Source organism: Macrobrachium nipponense, chromosome 24, assembly GCF_015104395.2.
Source record: "Macrobrachium nipponense isolate FS-2020 chromosome 24, ASM1510439v2, whole genome shotgun sequence".
NCBI lineage: Eukaryota > Metazoa > Arthropoda > Malacostraca > Decapoda > Palaemonidae > Macrobrachium > Macrobrachium nipponense.
The window spans coordinates 46899254-46925756 of record NC_061091.1 but is presented as its reverse complement, the minus strand read 5'-3'; the positions used below and the strand labels follow the sequence as shown (position 1 = coordinate 46925756).

Below are 26503 nucleotides of genomic sequence, written 5' to 3'. Positions count from 1 at the left end.
GATACGTCCAATCGGCACCCGACAGACAATTTATCTCAACGTATAATACGTCCAATCGGCGTAAGAGGATTAACAGGGGAGAGTCCCCCGCCGGAGACCAGAATTCCCCCAGTCTCCATTGCAGAGACCAAAGATGAAGACGCCCATGAGGGACCAGCTTCTCCAGGGAAGGCAACACTCCTAGAAGAACCTGCCACTGATGAGCTGACTGATGTGACTCTGACAGGAAGTTGCGCGCCACCACCCACAACTTCTCCAATCTCTGATCACAGGAAAAGATTTGCCACTGTAGTATCGATGACCATGCCCAGGTAGAGAATCCTTTGAGTGGGTACAAGGTTCGACTTTTCCTGGTTGACTAATATGCCCAGTTCCAGACAGAACCAAAGTAGATGATCCCTGTCCTGCACAAAAGAGAAGACCCTTGTGAACACTTGAGGGGCTGTCGTCAGCCCAAAGCACAAGACTTTGAACTCGAAGACCTTGTCCGCAAGAGAGAAGCGAAGGAACTTCCTTGACGTAGAATGAACAGGGATTTGGAAGTATGCGTCCCTTAAGTCTATCGACAGCATGAAGTCGCCTTCCCTAACGGCTGCCAACACCGAGCACGGGGTCACCATCTTGAACCGTGTCTTCCTGATGAAGTGATTCAAGGTGGCACCAAGATGTGACTGTAAAACCCAGGGGATGGACGCACTACTTCCTCTATCACATCTTTGTCCAGCATTTTCTGCACTTCCTCCCGAAGACCCAAGAACTTCAGAGAATCTGGAGGGTATGCCTACCTGAGCTGCGGCTTGTCCGACAGAGGAGGAGAGAAGTCAAATGGCAGTAGGTATCCCACCCGAAGTACATCTACCACACACTTCTCCGCCCCCATAACTCTGCCACTTGGGCCAATGGCCAGCCAGGCACCCACCCCACCCGTGGCACAGGAGAGGGAGAGGCGCCTAATCTACCCTTTACCTCTGCCCCTTGGGCACCTTCTTGGCTTAAAGGAATGACGGCCTACCAGGCGACGATTTCCTTGACTGCTGCTGGACAGGGGGAGGAGGAGGAGGAGCCAGACGTCTCCGAGGATGAGACTCTGACTTAGACAAGGCCTGGTGCACCAGTCTGTCTTTGGTGTCACCCTAGTGCCGGTCTATTACATTCTCGAGCTCTGTCCGAGGAAACAAAAATTGGGACTCCAACAGATCTCTGTTCCTCAATGCCAGCAAGGACTCCGTGTCAAGTGATCTCTCCATCCTAGACAAAGCCGCGTCCCTTCTAATCAGAAGATTAGCCCATAAATTAGCACTGAGGTGAGCCAAATATGAAAACGCCTTGCTCCCAGACTGCAACAGACTGGCAAGCGAGGAGGCACTCACCAACCCTTCCGGGGACCTGTCGGAAGCTATCTTTGCAATAACCACAGACCAGAGGTCCAGCCAAGAAACCGTCTGCAACATGGAGGCCGCCGTAGATTCCAATGCTGAGGCATCTTGCGGAGACAAGGACGGAGCCACCGACCTCACCTGTTCCAGTCAATCCCGGCTTCAGGCAAATGATGTCTGGGTTAAGATGGCGTGACAACAAAAAAAACAGAGCTTGTAGCATTGATTGATTGATTGATTATGTATTATATCTGGCGTCACAACATCTGGGTAATTGACCGTAGCTTAGTACTTCCTATGTCTTGTGAGAGACGGGAGTACTAGTTTGGTAGAGCCCCTAGAGCGAAGCGAACCATCCCGGTCCAAAACAGAGGCGTTAACCTTCTGCAAGACCGACTGAACGTGCACCGACAAAGGAAGCTGAATAGATGATTTGGGGTCCTGAGTAGCTCCCACCAAGGCTTCCAAGCAAGAAGGAGTGTAAGACGACTAAGCCTGAGTTCTACTTTCCAAATTGTTAAACCCACGAATGAGACCAACAACTTCCGACTCGGACACTGGCGGAACATTACAAGATGGCTGACTTCTGTTACCCACGAAGATGAGGCCGGGAAGAGGGGGGATAGCCTGGCCAGACCGGGGAGGGGGGTGCAAGCCTCCGCAAAATGCGCTAGCAACCCCCCCAAGGACGGGGGACCCCCTAGCCCGAGTATCTTCCAAATCGCTGCCATTTTGGACGCCTCCGACTCTGAAAGAGAAGAGATTGATGAAAAAGCCTCACCCTTTTTGGGAATCAAATAAACTCCCGAGGAAGAAGGGGCTACATTACAAACATTAGCCTGGTGGCCTGATACTTCCATCGACGAATCAATGGAAGAAAAGGAAGGAGACGCAGGGGCAACGCTACTATGGGGGTTGACTACTGCAGGAGACGAAACATCAGGAAGAGGAGAAAAATTTGGGAATCCCAAGAAGGAAGAGTCAAAACCCTCCGATGTTCTCTCTTGCCATAAAATGACCTCCACTACTCCTTAGGCCATGCCCGGCATTCTGTGCAAGGATTCGTAAAAGTACAAAAATTAGAACGACACCTACTGCATGCTATGTGAGGGAAGGTCACTGCCGAAGCCAGAAAACGAGAACATGGAAAACCTGGAACTCCGGGGCACATACGCTGACGCCAAGAAGGAGCAGAAGAAGCCATAATAACAGCCAAACACACACACACACACACACACTAAACACAAGCGAAATGGGCAATGAACCGGGAAAAGGCCAAGAGAGGTTAAAACGACTCTCGCCCCGGCGGTCAAAAGAAAGATTGGCGTAGCAGCGTCGTCCTTGACCAATCCTCACCCGAGCTACACGTGTTGCCAGATATCACAAGATTCCTTGCTTTCATCTGCTTTTTAACCGGATCCAGCTAGGTGCAAGAAATTAGCCTATTTTTAAGACCGAAGGTTTGTTCGCTTATGAACAATAACCTTTTACACCTACGACATATACAGGCTGTCCCTGGTTAATAGCTGGGGTTTTATTACCAGCCGAGTACTGCTAACTGAAAATCTCCGGTAACTCAAAATCAGGGATAATTATGGTAATAAATGGCGTTTACGACATTATAAGTGCCAATAAACTGCTTACCGGCACTGTTAACCACTTATTGGCGCCAACAAACAGCTTACTGATGCCAATAAACTGCTTAATGATGCTGAAATTCAATTACCATTGCTGAAAATCTGAACGTTGTCGTTAGCCAAGCACCATAAAACCAGAATACATACCATTAACCAATACCGCTGATAAACAAGGACTGCCTATACAAGTACATATACATTTATGTGCATACACTAGATACATATGCTTTTATGTGTAAGTAGTACTATATAAATTATATATATGTAGTACTACATATATAAATTATGTGGGTATTAATTTTCTGGTTTACACAGAAAACAGTGTAGATCTATGCTATTAAGGGGGCTGGCCGGTACCCTTATATATGGGAGTATAGGACGAAAAATGCAAAGTCATGAAAAAGTTCATGGAGCTTCCTATGAATATAGGTACGAAATACTTCATCAAAATTCATCTTATGTAGTTAAAGGGTAATTACTAAACGTAACTCAATAAGCCAAAAACATTGATCCGTACAAGAAAATGCAAAATTTCTTCTGTTATGGTAAATTTTTATAATTATTGTCAAAATTGTGAGCAATGGCATCTGTACAAATTCCATAAATTGCAGGAGGGAAGGTTCTCAGCTTACCACCCTTTAGTGCGAGCAGAAACGTGATGTTGGTTGCACATTCGAGTTTCACCTCTGACATTCGCTTACTTTTTACGTCTGTTTATCTTTGTTTCGGCAAGAATTTCATCATGCCAAAGAGGAAAAGACAACCAAAACATGTTGCTAACATACAGAAGAGAGAGAGAGAGAGAGAGAGAGAGAGAGAGAGAGAGAGAGAGAGAGAGAGAGAGAGAGAGAGAGAGAGAGAGAGAGAGTTGCGTAGGAAGGAGTGCCCCATCTTGCCTGATGCAGTGCCCCAGGCTACGATCTATGAGCAAAGGGATCTCCATTTATGATTAAATTATGATGAATAACATAGTTTTGATTTACTAATATCCAAAAAGAAATATGAAGTTCATAATAATCATTACTTATTAACACTGTCTTTGTAGAAATAAAAAGAAAAACTTTGAACACCCTTATCTCAAAACTATACTTATTGACCCTCAAATTCTATCTTCTCCCTTAGTTTTGAACTATGGCACTGAAATTTGGTATATAGAACAATCAAATGAAGCCCTTTATTCCCATTTTTGTTCTGCTTTTTTCTGAAAATTTGTCCCTGATTTATAGGGTATATTTTTTTACCATAATGAAAAAATTCATATCAAGCAAAAAAATTACTTTTAGAAATAATCTCTTCACTTGATTGGAGGTCTACATCAGGTCTATACAGTGGTACCTCGACATACGAAAGGCTCAACTCACGAAAAATTTGAGTTACGAAAGCAAATACGAAGATTTTTTTGGCTCTACATATGAAAATAGTTCAAGTTACGAAAGGTTGTTGCTGTAAAGTACCGAGATTCGCCCGGCCCACAGAGAACAATTTTAAAACTTGCGCGCCGCCAACTGAGCAGACTCGCCACCATCCTCCCGCTCTCCCATTGGTTCCAGATGCTAGTCACGCATAAGATCCTGCTCTCCTATTGGTCAGCATCTACCCCATGTGCTCTATGTATTCTACTGGTAAAAGGATGCTGTACAGGCGGTCCCCGGGTTACGACGGGGGTTCCGTTCTTAAGACGCGTCGTAACCCGAAAATCGTCGTAAGCCGGAACGACGTTCTTGAAAACATGTCCACAGGGAAAATTTCACTACTAATTTGCAATTTTTCTTAGGGCTTATCTCTAAAATTATCACTAATTTACTTTTTTCATGTGCAACACTGTGTATTCACAAATTACTGTATATTTTCATTAAAATACAAGAGAGAGAGAGAGAGAGAGAGAGAGAGAGAGAGAGAGAGAGAGAAAAAAAAAAAAAATAAATCCTTACGGTTTCAATAGATTGAAATGAGTCTGTAAGGCAACTTTTTTGCCCCCTCCCATAAACCACATATATTTCTCCAGAGAAGAGAGAAAGAGAGACTGTGTAATTATGTTTGTCTGTCTATCAATTCTTTTGCTGAGAGCGAGAGAGATAAAAGGAAGAAATAGAAACACCAAATGTATGACAAGTATCTTGTGGAGAGAGAGAGAGAGAGAGAGAGAGAGGAGAGAGAGAGAGAGAGAGAGAGAGAGAGAGAGAGCGCAGAGAGAGAGAGAGAGAGAGAGAGTTGTCCTCACAGTATTTAAAAGAGAGAAATGAATGATTATTGTATTTAAAATACTCAGATATGAATTTTGTACTTACAGTTAATAAGTATTATTATTGGAAAATATAATGATAAACGATTACATACATGTCCATGAAAATGATCTCATCTCAGTACGAGAGAGAGAGAGAGAGAGAGAGAGAGAGAGAGAGAGAGAGAGAGAGAGAGAGAGAGAGAGAATTACATAAAACCATTAAATTCCGTTGCCCATTGTATGGCATTAAGCTCCGAGTGTCACTCGAGTTGAGTTAGGGAAATTGATACAGAAAAAGACAAAGGGAAGAATTTTCTTTTGAAATTAGTTATCGTATTATTACTACTTCTATTATTATTATTATCTATTATTATTATTATTATTATTATTTGAAAATATAATAAACACATGCATCTACCATAAAAATTCTCTCATCTCAGTAAGAAAGAGGAATTATCCTTACAAGTGAAATGGAAAGGTCATTTTCATCTCTTTAAAATACGACCATTATGAATTTTGTAATTAAAGTTTTATTGTTATTATTATTATTATTATTATTATTATTATTATTATTATTATTAAATAACAACTGAAATTATCAATAAACATTTTACATACTAGTACCATAAAAATTCTTTCATCTCGGTAAAAGAGAGAGAGAGAGAGAGAGAGAGAGTGTGTTTATCTCTCTCTGTTCTCTCAAAAAATACTTATAAGCTTCCAGCGAGAGGGATTGAGTTACCACAATGACACATTATTATCTTGTGTCGGCAGAGAGAGAGAGAGAGAGAGACGATAGAGAGAGAGAGAGGAGTAGAGACGAGAGAGCGAGAGAGAGTAGAGAGAGAGAGAGTTTTAACCTTAATTAAAAGTGACATGGATAGATTAGTACGTATTGTATTTCTTTAAAATACTATCACATATGAATTTTGTAATTACAGTTATTATTATTATTATATTATTATTATTATTTTTAATTTGAAAGTATTAAAAAACAAATAGTACAAGTACATAAAAAATCTCGAGTCTCAGTAAATGAGAGAGAGAGATAGAGAGAGAGAGAGAGAGAGGAGAGAGAGAGAGAGAGAGAGAGACGAGAGAGAGAGAGAGAGGGGGGGGAGAGAGAGGGGGGGGAAAAAAAATTTCAGGACCACGTCATTGCAACACTGCAGCTCTTCCCCCAACTCTTCCCCTCGGGCTGTCACAGAACTTGATCATATCTGACATTTTAGTACCTGCATCTGAGGAAAAGGTTACAGAGAAGACTGGGATTTCCTTCATTCTTCCATAATTTTTTAAATATAAGCTAAAATCTTACTAATTCACTATGGTATTTTCTTTATTGAATTGATATTATTGCGTATAAATTAATATTAATATTTGAAAATAGTAAATCATTTCTTTATCATACAAAAAAACTACATACTCTTTGTAGTAGAGAGAGAGAGAGAGAGGAGATGAGAGAGAGAGAGAGAGAGAGCAGAGAGGAGAGAGAGAGAGAGAGAGAGAGAGAGGAGAGAGAGAGAGAGAATTATTATTTTTATGGAGATACCGAGTTACTGACAGCTATAATGAAACATTGTAATGTAATATTAAAACAGAAGAAGAATTCTAAAAAATACATATGTATTTGTTGGCTTCATGATCGCAGTCTGATTAATTTTATATTTTATGAAATGTATTTAGTCATGAAAATAAACATCAAAATACACTAATTAGTGATTATTTTCATCAGAAAATACAGAGAGAAGAGAGAGAGAGGAGAGAGGAGAGAGAGAGAGAGGTAGGAGAGAGAGATAGAAGAGGAGAAACTGTGCTAAACTATAAAGGATTCTTATCATAGTTTGTGTTTTTTAAAAGCGTTGTAAACTCGGAGCGAGCGTCAGCGTCGTAACCTCGGAACAAGCGTCGTAACCCAGGGCGGATTTTTCAATTAATATTTAAGAAAAAGCGTCGTAACCTCGGAACGTCGTAAGCCGGACCCGTCGTAACCCGGGGACCGCCTGTAAATTGAAAAACTTATTCATGCAATACATTTAATAAAAAAAAAACATTAGGTAAAGATATAATAAAAAATAGAAATGAATGGTTACTATACTGTTTGGTAGTTTCAGTAGTTGAAGAGAGATAATGAAAATTTGATTACTGTACGCACTGTGTGCTAGGTAAAAGTGGTTGCTTGGCGATCGTTCAGTACTCGTGAGTGCTGAACGTAAACAGAAGGTTGGAAGCTTTATTTTGTTGGTTTGATTTTTTATTATAGTTAATGGTTACTTAATAATTATTTGAAATGAATACATGCAATACATTTAATAAAAAAAAAATTGTGAATTAGATATCATAAAATATAAAATAAATCAGACTGCTATCATCAAAGCCAACATATACGTATTTTCTAGAATTTTTTTTCTGTTTTAATATTATATGTTTCATTGTAGCTGTCAGTAACTCGGTATCTCCATTAAGTAAAGATAGAATAAAGAATAGAAATGAATGGTTATTATGCTGTTTGGTAGTTTCATTAGTTGAAGAGAGATAATGAAAATTTATGGCTTACTGTGTGCTAGGAAAAGTGGTTGCTTGGCAATCGTTCGGTACTCGTAAGTGCTGAATGTAAACAAAAGGCTGGAAGTTTTTTTTTTTTGTGTATTATAGTTAATGATTAATTAATAATTATTTGTAATGAGTACATACTGATTATTTATACACTTTATTGGCATATTCTAAGCTTTTAGCTTTTTAGGTTTAGATGTCAGAATCATAGACTAGGCTATAGTAGCAACTGCTAACATAGGCTAGGCTTATTGCTAAGGAACATATGCTAAAGTCCTAATATATGCAGTAAAACTGGGGTTGAACATTACATGCAGTTGAATATCATTCAAGTATGTACAGTATTTTGCCTTTTTGGAGTCATATTTCTTCCGTTGGGTCAGCGTCGTAACCCTAGAACATGTGTTGTAAGCCTGGAAATATAATTTACTGGGGTGTTTTTGTAGGGCTTGGAACGAATCAGGCAATTTACATGTAAAATGCGGTTCAAGATACAAAAATTTTGCTCAGGTTATGAAGGCCACCTCGGAACGGATTAATTTCGTATGTCGAGGTACCACTGTATATGGTAGTAATCCCAGGTCTTAATATTTAATATCAAGGGAGGAGATAGAATTTTAAAAATGGTTATTTTCCGGATAAATCACCCTGGCATCACAAAACCAAAGGTCAGAGGTGAAAATCATATGAAGTTTGGAGATGACCCAAGTCACCTTATTAAGTGGTATGAATGTCAAAGTCCTGCCCTTAAAAAATGGCATTAGCTGGCCGGCCCCCTTAAAGATTTTTCTCATATACAAGCAGTCCGGGTTATTGGCTGGGGTTCTATTCCGATGGCATGACAATAAGCAAAATATCTGCTAATTGAAAATTGACGATTTTCAATGCCAATAACCAGAGATCAGCGCCTCTGTTAGGTATATATATGGGCACCAATACTCAATTAGCAGCACCGATAACCAGAAATCAGCCCATATCAGTACCAAAAATTGCTACTTTTCATCCCTAGACAATCCTTGAATAACCAGATCGCTGATAACTGGGGACTGCCTGTACTCTGCCCAGCCATTCAATATTTCCAAATTTGTTCCATCACAGCTTCTTCTACAATTATGAGCATCAAACCCTTCCTCAGTTTTACACAAGCTACTGTAGTAGTAGGACTGCATTCCATTATTCTCTGTTCCTTTTGCCATATCTGGTTAGCTTTCTTTGTACATGATCATCAAAAGTTAAACAAACTACTTGACAATGTCAGATATTACAGGAAGTGGCAAATCCTCTGATGAGGTGTACATATAATAAAGGTGTGACCATACCCAAACACAAGCGAAACAGGCACTGAACCGGGTAAAGCCTGAGAGAAGTTAAACATGACTCTCGCCCAGGCGGTTAAAGAAAAGACTGACATAGTGGCATAGGTGCGTGGTCCTTGACCACTCTTCACCCGATCTATGCATGCGTTGCCAGATATCACAAGATTCCTTGCTTTCATCTGCTTTTTAACCGGATCCAGCTAGGCACTAGAAATTATCCTATTGTTAAGACCTCAGGTTTGTAGCTATGAAAAATACAAACTTTCTTAGAAAATTTGTCATATTGTTGATACACTAGGAGTGAAACATCAAATCCAATACAAGTGATGGTATATATTAAACATACAAAGAAGAGCCAATAAAGATATGCAATCTAGTAGTGGGCACTTTTTCAGATGAGAAGCCTAACTTAATTCCATTGTCCAGCAACATATATGTATAAGATTATAAAGCACTATTCTCAATTTCAATGAGAATGATGATGGTGTCAGGAGGAAGTGGAGTTGATCAAGATTTGCATATCACCTGGTGTTGGTGTTGTCTAACTTGTTGGTGAAGTCCTTTTACAAAACAAGGAACAGAAAAATTGGGGGTTCATAAGGCCAGCAGAATAGATCTGGAAGTCAAGAAGCAGCATCCTTTTCTATAATTCAGTGTCAGATAAGAGATACCTAACACAAGCTAGTCAATTTTCATTGACAGCATCTCACAAATTTCTCAAATTATTCATCTATCAAAAAACAATGAGGATGATGTACGGGCTAACGTGTACTGAAGTGGACATCAGGCAAGAAGAAAATCTAGCAAAGACAAGGGCTTCCTGCACCTCTGAGAAAAGCCTTTACCAGAAAAGTGGTTCAAAACATTGGAGAGGATCTCTGCAGTGACATATGTTGTAAGGAGATCAATGAAAAAAAAGGGTGTCCTCTTCTTTTGTCTATTCATGGGTCAGTAGCAAATACGATATGAGGCTTTTGTTCCTTTTCTTTGCCAACATTACTGTAATTCATCTGCTGACCAAACAGAAAATAAGTGAAAACGATACTTACTGTCTTTTTTTAAATTAAATTAAATATGCCTCACTTAGCAGGAGTAATGACCTCTTTGGATTCCAGAATTACACCCGGGTCTTTTAATATGACTCTCTCAGCATATCACCAAGAAGTTCAGAAAGAAGGGATGAAGAGTCATGACAAAAACAGCAGATGAAATATGAAGACATGATGCAAAAACCCTTCAGCATAATTTACTGCGCACTGCAAAATACACAAGGAAAGTGGTACTCCTTATGCAAAAAGCCCTTTGGTTTCAACCAATTACTATTTACCCTTCAGTTTCTTTCTCTCTAATTACCAAAAATCTGGCTTCTTCAAGTTCTACACATCTATATCCTGTTGCATTAATTTCCAAGCTTTAAGGGGGCCGGCCGGAACCCCTTTATATGGAGGTATAAGGCGAAAAATGCAGTCATGAAAAAACTCATGGAGCTTCATATGACAATTGAGAATACGTATACGAAATATTTCGTCAAAATTCCTCTTACTTTCGTAGTTACAGGGAAATTAGTTAACATAACTCAATAAGCCTAAAACACTGATCCGTACAAGAAAATGCAATATTTCTTCTATTATCGTAAATTCTTATAATTATTGTCAAAGAAATTGGGAGAAATGGCATCTGTAGACATTCCCCGAGACGAGAAGGAGACTTCAGGCTCAGCTACCAAGTCCAGTCATGAATTAGTACGATCACAGACATCAAGTAGTTTACACATTCCATTTCACCTCTTGACATTCACTTGCCTTTACGTATGTTTATGTATGTTTCGGCAAGAATTTCATCATGCCAATGAGGAAAAGACAAGGAAAACATCTCGCTAACATACAGACGAAGAAAAATCGCTCTAGTAGTATTACAGAATATCATAATATACTCGTAGTTAGTGAAGAGAAAGGGTAGGGTTGCGTAGTAAGGGTTGCTTAGTAACGCCCCCTTCTTGCCTGACAGTACACGTCACACTGTCCCCAAGGCTACGATCTTTGAGCAAAGAGATCTTCATTTATGATAAATAACAAAGTTTTGGTTTTTTAATACCCAAAATGGAATATGAAATTCATAATAATCATGATTTATTAAATTGTCTTTGTAAAAAAAAAAAGTACACCTTCGAGTTTCACCTCTAACATTTTCTTGCATTTACGTTTGTTTATCTTTGTTTCGGGCAAGAATTTCTTCATGCCAAAGAGGAAAATACAAGGAAAACATCTCGCTAACATACAGAAGAAGAAAATTCGCAGTAATAAGCCGAGTTAGTGAAGGGGAGAGAGAGAATTGCGTAGGAAGGAGTGCCCCATCTTGCCTCAAGCAGTGCCCCAGGCTGCGATATATGAGCAAAGGGATCATCATTTATGATTAAATTATGATAAATAAAATAGTTTTGGTTTATTAATACACAAAAAAGAAATATACATTCATAATAATCATTATTTATTAATATTGTCTTTATAGAAATACGAAGGAAAACTTTGAACGCCCATATCTCAAAACTATACTTATTGACCTTCAAAATCTATCTTCTCACTTAGTTTTAAAGCTATAACATTGGAATTTGGTATATAACTCAGAACGACATTATAGAACAATCAAATAGAGCCCTTTTTTCCAATTTTTGTTTCGTCTTTTTTTTTATAAATTTTTTTCTCCTGATTTATAGGGTTTATTTTTTTACCATATTGAAAAATTCATATCTAGCAAAAAAATGACTTTTAGAAAAAAACTCTCCATTCGATTGGAGGTCTACATCAGGTCTATATATGGTAGTAATCCCAGGTCTTAATATTAAATATCAAGGGAGGAGATAGAATTTGAAAAATGGTTATTTTCGGGATAAATCACCCTGGCGTCACAAAACCGAAGGTCAAAGGCGAAAATCATATGCGGTTTGGAGATGTCCCAAGTCACCTTATTAAGTGGTATGAATATCAAAGTCCTGTCCTTAAAAAATGGCATTAGCCGGCCGGCCCCCTTAACACAGATAAGGAATTACCCAATGCTTTACCTATATATATCAACTCATAAAATTTTTCAACTATAGACTAAACCCTGACAATTTTTAAAGAATATTTACAATACAACTATTCATATTGTTATTTCTCTGAATTATTTTTCAATTCCCAAACACAAGTTTAAATTCAACATGGGATCAAGGAATTATGTTTTGCATAAGATGTTCACTTATGCATGTGAATGAACATTATTATTATACATATAATGGCCATTCACATATACAGATCCATTCTCAATTACTGCTGAAATAGTGAAGCATTACTTAAAACTACAAAAGATAGAATACAGTACTACAGAAAATCTAATCTAACCGAGAGGGCAATCTTAACAATTTCAAATATACCTCTACCAAAATCAATAATAAAACTTACTTGCAACACTACCATACTGTGACACAGCAACAACATTCTGACGACATGACTTGGCCACATTTTGGAATGTCTTTGTGAGCAGTTGCACCATCTCAAAGGTAGAAGTCAATACCACTACCTGCAAGTCTTTAGCAAGAATAGTTATTTACATCATATCAAATGGGCAAATATTACCATACTTAACTTTATTGTTTTAGCTCTATTAATAATACCACTTGCTCAGCAGCACATAAGGTTGAGGTTTGATGATGGTAACAACAAAAATAGGATAAGTTTGAGTAACTTCCTATGGTGAGCAACTCTATTACTAATATAGAAAATTAATTTTGAACTGTAAAAAATGAAAATGTGTAAATTAATCATTCTAATAAAATTCCATTTTCTTTCACATTCCCCAAAGCTCTTAAAATATAACTAAACCACTTCCAACAGTTGTTTGACTACACATATCAATGTCCACTGCATCCTCATTATGACAAGGAAAAAAGGGTCCCTGAACTTCAATTTGAATTCCTTGGGAAAAGATGAATGACATACCTGTGGTATTCTGGAGCTTAAACATATTCTTGATAGCACCATTGACATACTTGAAGGTTTCTCCCAATCCTTCAATATACAGATTTTCCCAATGTTTGTGGAAGAACATTTCAGGTGTTTCTGTAAAAATGGTGATTATAGCCTACAAAATTCATTTAATTTAACTTTAAAAAACTGTGTTCATATTAAATGTAGAATTTGGGTTTACATATGTTGAAACAAAGATTTCCAGCAACAACATAACCAAATAGTGTATATTATTATTACCTGGATGAGCATGAGGACAGTTGCCATACCTATAGCGGCATACACCTCTTTTAACAGCATCTGGACAGAGCTCAGCTCTGAAGGTGATTAAGTGAAACATGCGCTCAATCACCGAATGACACTGACCAGCTTCTGCAAGACTAGATCCTGTACAACTGTATTCATTTGTTATTGGACTTCTCCTACGATCTTGTATATTATGATAGTTATGACAAACATCCTGAGTTTTGCACTTAATGGCCTTACAAATTTGTGTCTTGTATGTAAAATAATTTATATCTTTTGTCACAGCCTCTCGCAAATTACTGATAATGTCATCATTGTAACGTTTAAATACAAGATTTGTTTGTTCAGTTGTTTCTTCAGCAGGTTTTACTGGGGCATCTTTAAAGTCAAGGGGTTCCTCTGCATAAACTTTCAACTTCATGTCAGGAAGACGATAGTTATTCATAAAAACTACTGCAGGAATGGCTTGAAGAGGATTTTGAAATTCACATATAAATTTTTCCTGCTTAACATCACTTTCTGAGGTGGATCCTAAAGTTCTCATAGCTTCTTTAATAGCTTCTACTGGTACATACTTAGACAAATTAGTCACATGGACGTGGATTACTGGTTTTGATGGAACAACGGTTTTCTCCTGAGCTTTTTCCTTTTCTTCAGGTTTAGCTTCCTTCTTAGTTTCTTCCTTACTTTCACAAACAGGTGAAGCCTTGCTAGTGTCCTCTTTGATTGTTGTTGTAACAAGTTCCTTTTTGGCAACAATTGAAACCTTAGTTTTAGTAGCCATTTCCTTCTGCATTTGAACAATAACATCTTGAATGATAGGAATAATAAGTCGATCCTCTGAATGAAGTTCCCTACATGGACCTGAAAGTCAATATCAATACATTAATATGTAAAACTAAAACCAGTAATATCTTGTTTACATAACTAATGGCCCTCATTACAGTCCTACAATGACAAACTTTCCAAGACATTTTGTATTTTTCATAGCTACAAACCTGAGGTCTTAACAATAGGATTATTTCTAGGCCTAGCTGGTTCCGGTTAAATCGCAGATGAAAGCAAGGAATCTTGTGAGATCTGGCAACGCATGCGTATAACAGGTGAAGGGTGGCCAAGGACCACACACCCACGCCACAGCGTCAGTCTTTCCCAACTCAGGATGTCTTAGAAAGACACTGGGGCAGCTAGAGGTGGGCAGTGCAATGTTAAGACCTCAGGTTTGTAGCTATGAAAAATACAAATTGTCTTAGAAAATTTGTCATTTGTTCATAAAAGAACAAACCTTCGGTCTTAACAATAGGATAGACTTATACTTGGAGGGAGGTACAGACATCCTAAACTGGCTGGGGGCCTACCCACCAGCCTAGCTCCAGAAGAAATAACTTCCGGAGAGGGACTGATGCCTGTGAGAAGCTAAATACATTGATATCTAACCACCAAGACACTGAGCGACGTACAATGATATATGGGAGAATCAATGCATAGGGAACTAAAGACAAACTTTGACTGTCCAATAACAAACCAACACAACAGGGTTTGTTACCACTCCCTATTCCCCCTTGTCAAGAAGAGGAGCATATGCTACTGAATAGAGGGTTGGTTATTTGCATACCAAGTAACCAAACTATCAAGTATGACTACTTTACTCACCTGTATCAGACCAGTCCAGCAAATGACGTGTCTATTCCTCAACCTGCCCAAAGGAAGAAGGAAAGATACAAGAGAAAGAAAGAGACCAGCCAACTCACTCATTCTCTCATCCACACAATCATTTTAGGTAAGATACAAATGTGCCCTGTTAAGGGCAATAATGAGTTACAAAATCTGTTGGGCAGCCACCACAAGACCCAAGGAAAATGTGTCCATAGATCTGTGGGCAACATCCTTAAGATAGAAAGAGGTGAAGGTGGACTGGCATAACCAAGTACCAGCGCTCAGCACTCTATGTACAGCCAGAGAGGGACCAATACCCCTAACCAGAGCTGTATATAGAGTTTGGCTATGGTCGGAACCACTTATTCAAGGTCACTGACCGATGGGCACCGTCTTGCCTCTGTCCGACTGCCCTGATACAACTCTGCCCTGACACAGTCAGAGCCGTTACGCCACACGCACGTCGCACACGGAAAAGCGTTTTAATAATTTTCGGTAATTTACATACTTTAATCCTATGGTTTGCTGTGTAGCAGTAGGCTGTTCTGTTCCGTACAGTATGGACAGGGTAATAGGATGCACAGATTCCCTAAAAACCCAGAGACGACGGCAATGGGAGATTAAAATGAATCAAGAAAATTGGAAAGCACATGACTGATCTTATCTATGTTTGGTACATTCAAGATTTTTCCTCTTTACTTTTCATATGGGCAACATTTGCCTTTTTACTGGTAGAAATATAGCACATGACTAAATAACATATTTTATTGCTGATATTCGGGCCTGTAATTAACAATAATTTATTTTATCTTTAGGATCATTTTGAGGATGATCAATACGAATCACAAGAGCTGATGGCCTTAAACGCCTTAAGTTATCAGCTATTCCAACAAAGTTTGTGTTCACAAAATCAAATTCTACATTACGCACACAACTGAGGAAAAGACAGCTTGCTATCACAGAGATCAATGAACATCATGCAAAACATAAACAAGTTGAACACTCTTATGCAAAATCTTCAGAGTTTGATGATCAACATGAACCTTTTGCTGCTTTTGATGAAGGTAAGACTATTTAATACAGATATACCAGTTCATTTTGTATTATGTAGGGAATTTTATATACATATATTTAGTGCATATGTACTTGTTTGAATTTTCAATTGTTAGCCTACAAGAAAAACCGTTAGTGCCATCACATCAGACATGGGGAGTGCAAATTGGGCCCTTCTAAAGAGCTTTGGTATTATCTGTTCCAGGATCTGTAGCATAGTTAATGAGACAGCACATCCTATTAGCATCGAACAATTTCTTTACTTCATCCACGATGTACCACATATCATAAAGAACTTGTGGTCATGTCTAGTGAAAGGCAATATCATTCATTTGAGTGGCGACATGGTAAAACAGTTTGATTTACCATCAAAGGAGGTGACAGCTGAACTTGTCAAAAGTCTGATATCTTTTCAGGAAGGTAGAGATCCGAAGATTGCACCAAAACTCTCTGAAACTCATGTAAATCCATCAAATTTTGAGAAAATGGAAGTATCAGGCGCTTTAAATTTCTTAAGTGATTCGGTAAGAGTAGGACTTCATTACTTGGTTGAATGCAAAGGATACAGTAAAGACTTACTTACAACAACTTGGTTCATTGGTTTGATAAATAAGTGGTTCAATTTAATGTCAAGTAGACATCCAATCATGGCACAAAGTAAAGTCAATGAATCCTGTTATAAGAAAGCTATACTGCATCTTGAGCAAGTTGTAAGTGTTTCATGAAATACGTATTGGAGTTAATGCACAGTGGAAACCAGTTCAAACTGGAGTGATATTGGCTACCACTTCCATTCTTAATCTCCAAAGCAATTATTTGGCTAAAGGTCACAGATTTTCACTGACATCCAGATTCACTCAAGATTGTCTAGAAAACTTGTTTAGCTCCATAAGACTGAAAAACCCAGTGCCAACTGACTTAGAATTTCGAGTCTCTGAAATTGATATCAGTTGCACAATTTCTGAAATGCTCAAGTGCAAGTAATTATAACGTAGATGACTGCGAGTTTCTAGCCGACCTTGTTAACCCTCTTACGCCGATTGTATGTATTAAACGTCGAGATAAATTGTCTCCTGGGTGCCGATTGGACATATTAAACGTCGACATAAAATTTTTTTTTTAAAATTTGCGGAAAAATACTTATAGGCCTAACAGCCGAAAACTTTTTAAATCACGCGCCTTGGGGGGTGCTGGGAGCTCACGGATCAAGGCGTTGTTTTGTTTACAATCGTTACGCAGGCGCGCAAGCACGAATTTCTTTCTTATCGCACTAAAAAGTATCAGCGACACATCTCAGAAATTATTTCATCACTTTGACATAATTTTTGCACCATTTCAAATTAGCCGTTACATGGAGTATTATATATGAAAATATGCGCAACTTCATGTAGAATACAACAAAAAATACTCATGATTGTAGCTTTTATCAGTTTTGAAATATTTTCATATAAATAATGATAAGTGGAAAAATTTCAACCTTCGGTCAACTTTGACTCTACCGAAATGGTCGAAAAACGCAATTGTAAGCTAAAACTCTTATATTCTAGTAATATTCAATCATTTACCTTCATTTTGCAACAAATTGGAAGTCTCTAGCACAATATTTCGATTTACGGTAAATTTATGAGAAAAAAAAAAAAAAATTCCTTACGTCCGCGCAGTAACTCTTCCAAAAAAAATCAGAGATTTTTTCGTGCGATTGTCGTAATGTTTGCACCATTTTAAATTAGCCGTTACATAAAGTTTTATATATGAAAATGTGTGCAATTTCATGTAGAATACAACAATAAATAATTGAAGGTTGTAGCTTTTCTCATTTTCGAAATATTTGCATATAAATCACGATAAATAAAAAAAAAAACCACGTTCGGTCAACTTTGACTCTACCGAAATAGTCAAAAAACGCAATTGTAAGCTAAAAATCTTACAGTCTAGTAATATTCAGTCATTTATCTTCATTTTGAAACAAATTCGAAGTCTCTAGCACAATATTTAGATTTATGGTGAATTTAAAAAAAAAAACTTTCCTTCCTTCCACGCGCGGATTCTCCGCCGCAAATCTCCAAAATATGTACGTTGCATTCTCGTTATATTTGCTCCGTTTCATATTAGGCGTTTCATAGTTTTATATATGAAAATGTGTGCAATTTCATTTAGAATACAACAAAAAATAATTCAATCTCCTGGGCAAATGGACAACAGGACCGATTGTTTTGATTCCATCTTGAATTATGTCTTCAAGATGAAAACGTTGAGAGCACTGACATCCAAGATGGGCCTCCAGGCCCCCTGATAACTTGAGGACCATGAACAGACGGTTGTAAAATCTGGAGAATGAAGGTCCTGCACTAGCTCTATTGGCCCCTTTTTTTAAAAGAGACATCACTTCTTCTGCAAGCACCGAAAACTTCTCTGACCCTTGTGAGTAGGTGGTCAAGACGACTGGCGAGTTGACTAAGGGAGGCATTTTCAGAATGGGGATGATATAACTTTTCAGAACCTTCACTAACCAGGCCTCTGCTCCCTTTTCCTGCCAAACCTCCCAAAACGAAAGAAGTCTGGCTCCGACTTGAGCACAGAGGCTGGTCTCCTCACTTGCAAGAGGAGCCTTTACCATGGGTCTTCTTGACTGCTTTTGAGGCAAAATGAGTACTTCCTCTAAAACAGGAGAAGGATCTTGGCCTAGACCAAAAGGACTGTGGCCTCGAAGGAAGAGACTGCTTCCAACTTACAGCAGGTGTCTCTTTAGGTCTCTTGGTGGACTGAGCGAGAAGATCCTGGGTGCTTTTCTCCTGCAACTCAGAAGCCATGTTGAGGACTGTAGACTGGGGAAATAGGTGTCTTTTATCCAGCGTATAATACAGCAACAGCGATCTTTGAGTAGCTGTAATTCCCTTAGAGCTCCCTCTTCTTCAGTGCCTAGCGTATAAAGGGAAGCCAGTTCAAGGGAGCCGTCTGCGATGCCCCTGTCAATACAAGATAAAACTCCAAACCAGTCCATCAAAACAGTCTCTGGCAAGACCGAGCAAGATCTAATTTTGTGGGCCAAAGTGCTCACTGCCCAATCAAGAAAGTTCATAACTTCACACACTCTGAAGATGGTGTGTAAGTTCTGAGGCCAAAAACAAAATCTCTGCCGACAAGAAAGCAGAGCAACTGACCAAATCTACTAATCCTGAGAAGTCTCCTTGGGAAGAGGTACAGATTCCCAAGGAAGGTGCCTCTTTAGTGGCATAAGAGAGATACTTCTATCTTAAAACCCTGGGAGGAGGAAAACTAAAAGAGGTCCTGCCTTGATCCCTCTTTTCTGCTAGCCATCTGGAGTTGTGTCTACAACCAGAGGAGCTTGGGGAGTCAGAGCTACGAAGGGCGCCTGAAGAAGTTCTGCACCTAAGGACGCTTGAAGTGTCTCAGCCACTACTAGCTCCTGAGACGAAGCAGGCGCTTGAGACGTCGAGGGAGCATTAATAAATAAGGCCAAAAGGTTGTCCAGTTTCAGCTGAATGGGGTCCACTTTGGTTGAAACAGCAGGAGCTACCAGAGGGGGAGGAGTGGCCACCGGGTGCAACTGCAACTTACTGTGACTCTATACCAGTGGGCGCTACCTGGCACTTGTTGATAGGAGAGGGTTCTGGCACCAATGGGCGCTTGACTGGCTCCGACATCACGGGCGCCTCGGGAGTAACAGGCGCTGGGGAGCATCACTTTCTGAGAGGCAATCAGAAGAAAATTGTTCTGGACTGTCCCAATGGCTGGAAGAGGCAATCAGAAGAAAATTGCTCTGGACTGTCCCAATGGCTGCAGAGCTCTGGACCTCTTTCAAGAATCACAAGTGGTGCCAGTACGTCCGTAGAGTCTCTCCTAAGAGGCCGTGACTTACTGCTTGAGCACCAGTGATGACGACATCAAGGAGAGGAGTCTTTAGAAGTAGATAACTTATTCACTTCCAAAGAGAGACCTATCCAGCAGTTCACTGTTGCATCCTAAGAAGCTACAACAGGTTGAACTGAGGGGGCGACTACTAGTGGGCAGATCCCACCAACCTCCCTTGGGCTACCAGTTTGACTCCTCCCATGTACTGGGGAGTATGCCAGTGATCTTTGCCTAAGAGTCGATGGGATGAACAGCTACCTCCTCCACTAACACTGCACTGTCACTTTCTGCCTAGTCCATCAGGATTTTAACTGATGAGCCTAGTCCATCAGGATTTTAACTGATGAACCTAGTCCATCAGGATTTTAACTGATGAACCAAGCTGCTCCACTGTCTGAACTAACAGAGAAAAAAGTTTATCAAGCTTTACTTCTAGGCTGACAATGGCAAAAACAAACTGAACTCTTTGCCAATTGGCTCCTCTCTTTCCCCGAAAATGGGCGGGGTCATGGTTACCTAACCAAAACAAAACAAAAAATAAGCGCAATACAAGAATTTTGGAATTTAACTGCTGGGCGAGTGAAACTCTTAGCTATATAATTATTGGGTAAGTCCCAAAATAAAAAATAAAGTTTTTCAGCAACTTGGAGAACATAGAGAGAATAGAGATTGGCCTGTGGTTACTGCAGGCTGCAGATATCTCACTCTTTAGAGCAGGCACAGTATTACTAAACTTGAACACATCTGCAGATACTATGATGACATAAAAATCTATAATCTACTAATCTTGGGAGACAACACACTAGAAACTTTTCTAAAAATCAAAGGGAAGAAACCATCAGCACCTTCTCCACCCCAGCTATCAATATTATCCAGAATTTTCTTCCTTAAGATTATCCAGAATTTTCTGAACATCCCTGGAGGAAAACACAAATTTTGTAAGAATAGGTACAGAGTAAGTATCCCTAAGACAGACATCCTCAGCTGATTGCTTTGCTTCAAAATCCCAAAGAGGCAGTTCAGTCTTTTCCCTATGGCTAATCACCGATCTACCACCATTTGTTAGTAGTGGTGCTGGGGGGGCCCTGGATAATGTCAAGTTCTGGATAAGGTGAAACAAGATAACTGAAGGAATACAATATACTACAATAAAATCACTATTTGGCAATTGCTAATCCGGTCCTATCTGTAATTCATCAATAATTTTGGTAGGTGTAATTTTACATTTCCCAACTGTCGCACCAACAATGCATTACATACTGCATAAAACTGTTGGCACCATAGCTTCAAATACTGACCAGCTTGTTGAAAGGAAACAGAAAAAAAAAACTCCCAACTGTTGGTTGTTGATATGCACTCCAAATCATTAAAAAAAATCTTTTATAAGCATTTTTTCTGATTTGACTTTTCAGCTTTGATAAGCTAGAAAAAGAAATTCAGTAAATGGAAACAATGGCATTAGACTAATTAGTGTTTAGAATTTCTGGATTTCTGTTTTCTCTAAATAACATCTGGGAGAACTTAAAACCTATTTGAGAGATCATCTTATAACCAATGTACTGTGGCATTTAATGTCATTTTATATTAGTTCAGTTATCAAAGCAACCATGTTCTCCAGCCACCAAATGCCTGGTCTCAATTAATTTTTTTGCTTGGTACATTTACCAAAGTGCAACAAGAAAATAAATCTGAATTATTTACAATTTCAAGCACTGACAAACCTTGTTGGAAGTTATAATCTTATATATAGTAGTATATGGAAAAAAGGGATTTTGACGAAGGAAAAATCTATTTCTGGGTGATTGGCTCGTGTCGCCCTATGAAACCCACCCTGTATTGTTTACCCCCCCCCCATGCAGGACAAGATGTTTTTAGATTAAGGATGTCCGCTAGGGGCGCTGCTGTCCGTGGCGTCCTCTAGTAGTAGTAGTAGCGGCTGCATCGCCCGTTGGTATCAGCTCTCTCTTGTGGGGATTCTGATTGGAAGTTCTAATTGGTGAATGTCTCGTGGTAGTGTTCCCACTCGCCCCTATCATCATACCGACACTTCTTTTTAAGAGTGAGCGAGTCAGTTTTACTGACATTTTCTTAATTTTGTTTTTTCTCTGGTAATTTTAGATTAATTTTACCTAGAAAGTATGATATTAAGGATCCTTTCATAGGGCGACACGAGCCAATCACCCAGAAATAGATTTTTCCTTCGTCAAAATCCCTTTTCTGGGCTCAGCTCGTGTCGGCCTATGAAAGAGTACCAGAGAAACAGACAAGATGGGAAAAAAGGACAAATGAAAAGCAGTTGTAAAACGAGGGATATAATATAAGTAAATCAATTACAGCATACAAACTAAGTACTTAACCTAACTTATTCTAAATAGTAACATAAAAGAACGTTAGTAATGTAAAGTACTTAAAATTACAATAAACATAGTAAAATATAATAATGCAGTGTAATATTAACAAATAGATTTACTTAGAAAATTATTTACAAAATATACAAACACATTGTGTCCTACCCTAGCATAAAAATAAGGGTAGGTACACTGAAGTACATTATCAGTACAAGTGTGGATGTCCCTAGCAAAAAAATAAGGGACAATCCACTAGTATGATTCAGCGGCTAAGGCTAGGATATCCGAGTAGCATGGCGATAGAGTGAGGCATGTTGGATGAGGTAGGTAGAAAGGAGAGACCTGGACTATACTACGACTACTATACAGTATCAGGAGAAACAATGTTTCCCGCTGCTACTGCTGAAAATTTTAAATTTTGATTCCAAGGACTTTAGATAATGACGTTTAAAGACTGTCGGGGATTTCCATCCAGTATACTTTTTAAGATCCTCAAAGTTCATATGTTGAAAGTAATTAATTGAGGTGGCTGCTCCCCTGATGTCATGTGCTTTTGGGAATGAATCAGGATTGGCTTGTTTAATGAAGTAAAGGATTTGTTGTCTAATACCTTTTACTGACAAAGTACCACCTTTTTCTCTCATGAAGAGAGGACCTGAGGATCTTGAGGATGTACGAGATAGAAAGGCTCTTAAAGTTGATACTGGGCAGAGAGAAGGATCTTGGGGAAGTGGGATGACTTTCCAAGGGGCCCACCTTGCAAGAGGATCCTCATTTTTAGCTAAAAAGCTACGATCCGGAGCAAGCAGAACTTCTCCTGAGGGGAGGAATTCCACATGACCCGCATCTCTGGATAGAGCCGACAGTTCTGAAATTCTAGCTCCTGAAGCTAGGCTTAATAAGAATAATGTCTTCCTAAGAAGCATTATGAATGTACAAGACGAGTTGTCAGTATCTGAAGCTAGTTTGAGGACATCATTTAAGAACCATGAAACTGCAGTAGGCCTTTGAGAAGGTCTAAGTCTAGCACAGGCTTTAGGAATAGACGTGAAATAAGATTCAGTCAGATCTATCTGAAAACCTAACTGAAAGATCTTCTACAAAGCCGATTTATGAGTAGTAATAGTGCTAGCTGCTAAAACCTTTTTCAAACAAGGACCTGAAAAAGGATATAGCTAGATTAACTGTCATGGTTGTAGTGTTTGATTCTTTCAGGAAAGATGCTAATTTTTTAACAGCTGAGTCATATTGTCTAATGGTTGACTCTCTCTTATCTGATTCTAGGAAGAGAATATTTTGTGGATCAATATTAGCATCTTTATTAGCCGCAAACTTCATGAAGTCCATAAAGTTAGGGTCTGAAGAATTCCTGAGGAAGCGAACACAGTCCTCATTTGTACTGATTGTGACAGCTTGGGATTGGGAATCCGTTGAGGTCGGAGACCCAATTCCAGAAGAAGAGGATACCAGTTGCTCTTGGGCCAGTCCGGTGCAATCAGAGCTACTATTCCTTTGAAAGTCCTCAGCTTGCTTAAGACTTTCAAGAGAAGATTCACTGGAGGAAAAACATAAATTTTTCTCCACTGATCCCAATCTAACGACAGGGCGTCCGTGGCATAAGCCAGAGGGTCCAGGTTGGGGGCCACATAGCAAGGGAGCTTGTGGTTCGCTTGTGAGGCGAAGAGATCTACTTGGAGACCTGGGGACTCTCCGGCATATCCACTGGAATGACCCGTCGTCTAGGGACCATTCTGATTCCAGAGGAACTGATCGGGACAAAGCGTCTGCTATCACATTTCTTACCCCCGCCAGGTGAGTGGCGGACAGATGCCATTTGTGTTTGTTTGCTAGGGCAAAGATGGCTATCATGACATGGTTCACATGCTTGGATTTGGACCCTCCTCTGTTGATGCAATGAACTACTACTGCACTGTCCAAAACTAGCCTTAGATGAGACTTTTTCGGGGGAAGCAGTCTCTTCAAGGTAAGAAATACTGCCATTGTTTCCAGAACGTTTATGTGGAGCTGGCGAAATTGAACTGACCAAGTCCCCTGAACCTGTTTGAACTGAGAATATCCCCCCCACCCGGACAGGGAGGCATCCGTGTGAATGGTTAACACTGGAAGGGGAATTGAAGGGGTACCTGCTTGGCTAAGTTCTTTACTTTTGACCATGGACGGAGTTGATTGCGAAGGATCTGTGGAATTACTGACAACTTGTCTCGAGATTTGGTGTTTGCTCTCGATCGCCAAACTCGATTTATATCTTTCAGCCTTGCTTTCAGGAGGATATCTGTTACCGAAGCAAACTGAAGGGACCCTAGGATTCTTTCCTGGTTTCTCCTTGATGTTTGTTTGCATTTGAGAAATTGCCTGACAGATTTTGCTATTTCCTTCCGTTTGGCCACTGGAATTGACAGATTGTGGGAAGACAAATCCCATTGGATTCCCAGCCACTGAAAACGAGACTCCGGGGTAAGTCTGGATTTCGTTTTGTTTATCTGGAACCCCAGATGTTCCAGAAAGTGAACTACCTTTTTGGTGGCATTGAGACATTCCTCGACGGTTGGTGCCCAGATCAACCAATCGTCGAGGTAAGCTGCTACCATGATTCCCTGAGTTCTCAATTGCTGTACAACCACTTCTGCTATTTTCGTGAATACCCTGGGGGCTACATTCAGACCGAAGGGCATCACTTTGAATGAGAATGTCTGATTTCCTAGCCTGAATCCTAGGAATGGGCGGAAGTGTCTGGCTATAGGGATATGATAGTATGCGTCTGTAAGATCGATGGAGCATGTGACGGCTCCACGCGGAAGTAAGGTCCTTACTTGCGAGAGGGTAAGCATCTTGAACTTGTCGCAACGAATGAAAGAGTTTAGCTTTGACAAGTCTAAGATTACCCTTCTTTTTGTTGAGCCTTTCTTTGGCACGCTGAATAAGCGACCTTGAAATTTTAGATGCTTGACTCTCGCAATAGCTCCTTTCTGAAGGAGTTCCTCCGCGTAATCTGTCAATTCCTCTGATGGTATTTGGTGGAATGATTTGATTGGAGGAGGATCTTTGATCCAACTCCAACCCAACCCTTTGGACACTATGCTCTGTGCCCAATTGCTGAACCCCCACCTGTGACGGAAGAGGAACAGCCTCCCTCCTACCTGGGGAGCCTCATTGTTGATGGGCGGGTTGACCACCACGCCCTCCTCTGAACTGCCTGCTCCTTGTCGCCCGTCCTGCGCCACGCTGGCGAAAGTAGCCTCTCGCCCTACCTCTCGGTTGCTTGTTAAAGGGAGTGTAGCCCTGACCTTCATACGTAGGGTTGAAGCCGGCGAGAGTGCGTAGGAGGTCGATGGTTGTGATTGAGGAGACAGCAGGAGGATGGGCTGGTTCTGTTTCGAACTACCAGGTTGTCCCTGTTGGGTAACCGGGACGGCCTGAACAAATTGCTGCTGTTGCTGGTGTTTCTGGTAAGGCTGGAACCTTTTACCAGACTTCTTTGGTTTCTTACCAGCAGTGGGGGCGGATTCTTGCTTCCTCTTAGATGAAATACCCCACCTAGCTCTAAGGCTCTGGTTGAGCCTAGCAGCCTCGTGGTGCACTTCATTTACAGCGGACTCTGGGAAGAGATCCGCTCCCCACATGCTAGAAGCCAGGAGTCTATTAGGCTCGTGCCTAATAGTGCACTCCTGCAGAACGTGCTTTCGGCAATTCCTCCTAGCTTGGAAGAAGTCGAAAGCATCTGTCTGAACCGTCTGAAGCTGGGATTTGGCCAAGATCTTAAACAGCGGTTCTGTAGCATATGAGAGAGCAGCCATTTCCGTTATTATCAGAGAATTGAGGGACCTGCCAAACCTAGTTCGCGCGTCGAACTCCGCCTGAATCAAGGAATCAGGCAGCCTTGGAAGCTTCGCCCGAATGGTCCATGGCCGCCAGTCCGGTTTGAGCTTGCCAAGCGTGAACGTGGCTGGCAAGTTCTCCCACAATTCTCCAAAAGCTGGGAAGAGCGGAGAAGTAGACTCCGCCTCCCTTAGCTGTGGCATGGGCTCATCCTTGAGGACTGCCTGAAGAGTCCTCTCTACTATTTTCGTGGCGAACGGAAGAGAAGCCTTCTTCCGTCGCAAAAATAGTGGAAAAGGACTCTTATAGGCCTGGAGCTTAGTGTTTGTGCACTCCCAGTCCTCAAGGCAGTGAACCCATTCCCGTTGGGCATGATCCCTACT

At 40.1% G+C, this 26503-nt stretch overlaps 1 protein-coding gene across 1 annotated transcript in view; it reads right to left on the bottom strand.

The window, feature by feature from the left end:
• The window catches only part of LOC135205599 (uncharacterized), a 349446-nt gene that overhangs the window by 206585 nt on the left and 116358 nt on the right, over positions 1 to 26503 (bottom strand). Inside the window, exons 4-6 of the mRNA XM_064236373.1 lie at positions 13348 to 14217; positions 13081 to 13200; positions 12544 to 12669 (exon numbers count right to left, since the gene is read on the bottom strand). Of these exons, the coding sequence (XP_064092443.1) occupies positions 12544 to 12669; positions 13081 to 13200; positions 13348 to 14217 (1116 nt within the window). The remainder of the gene's footprint in view (positions 1 to 12543; positions 12670 to 13080; positions 13201 to 13347; positions 14218 to 26503) is intronic.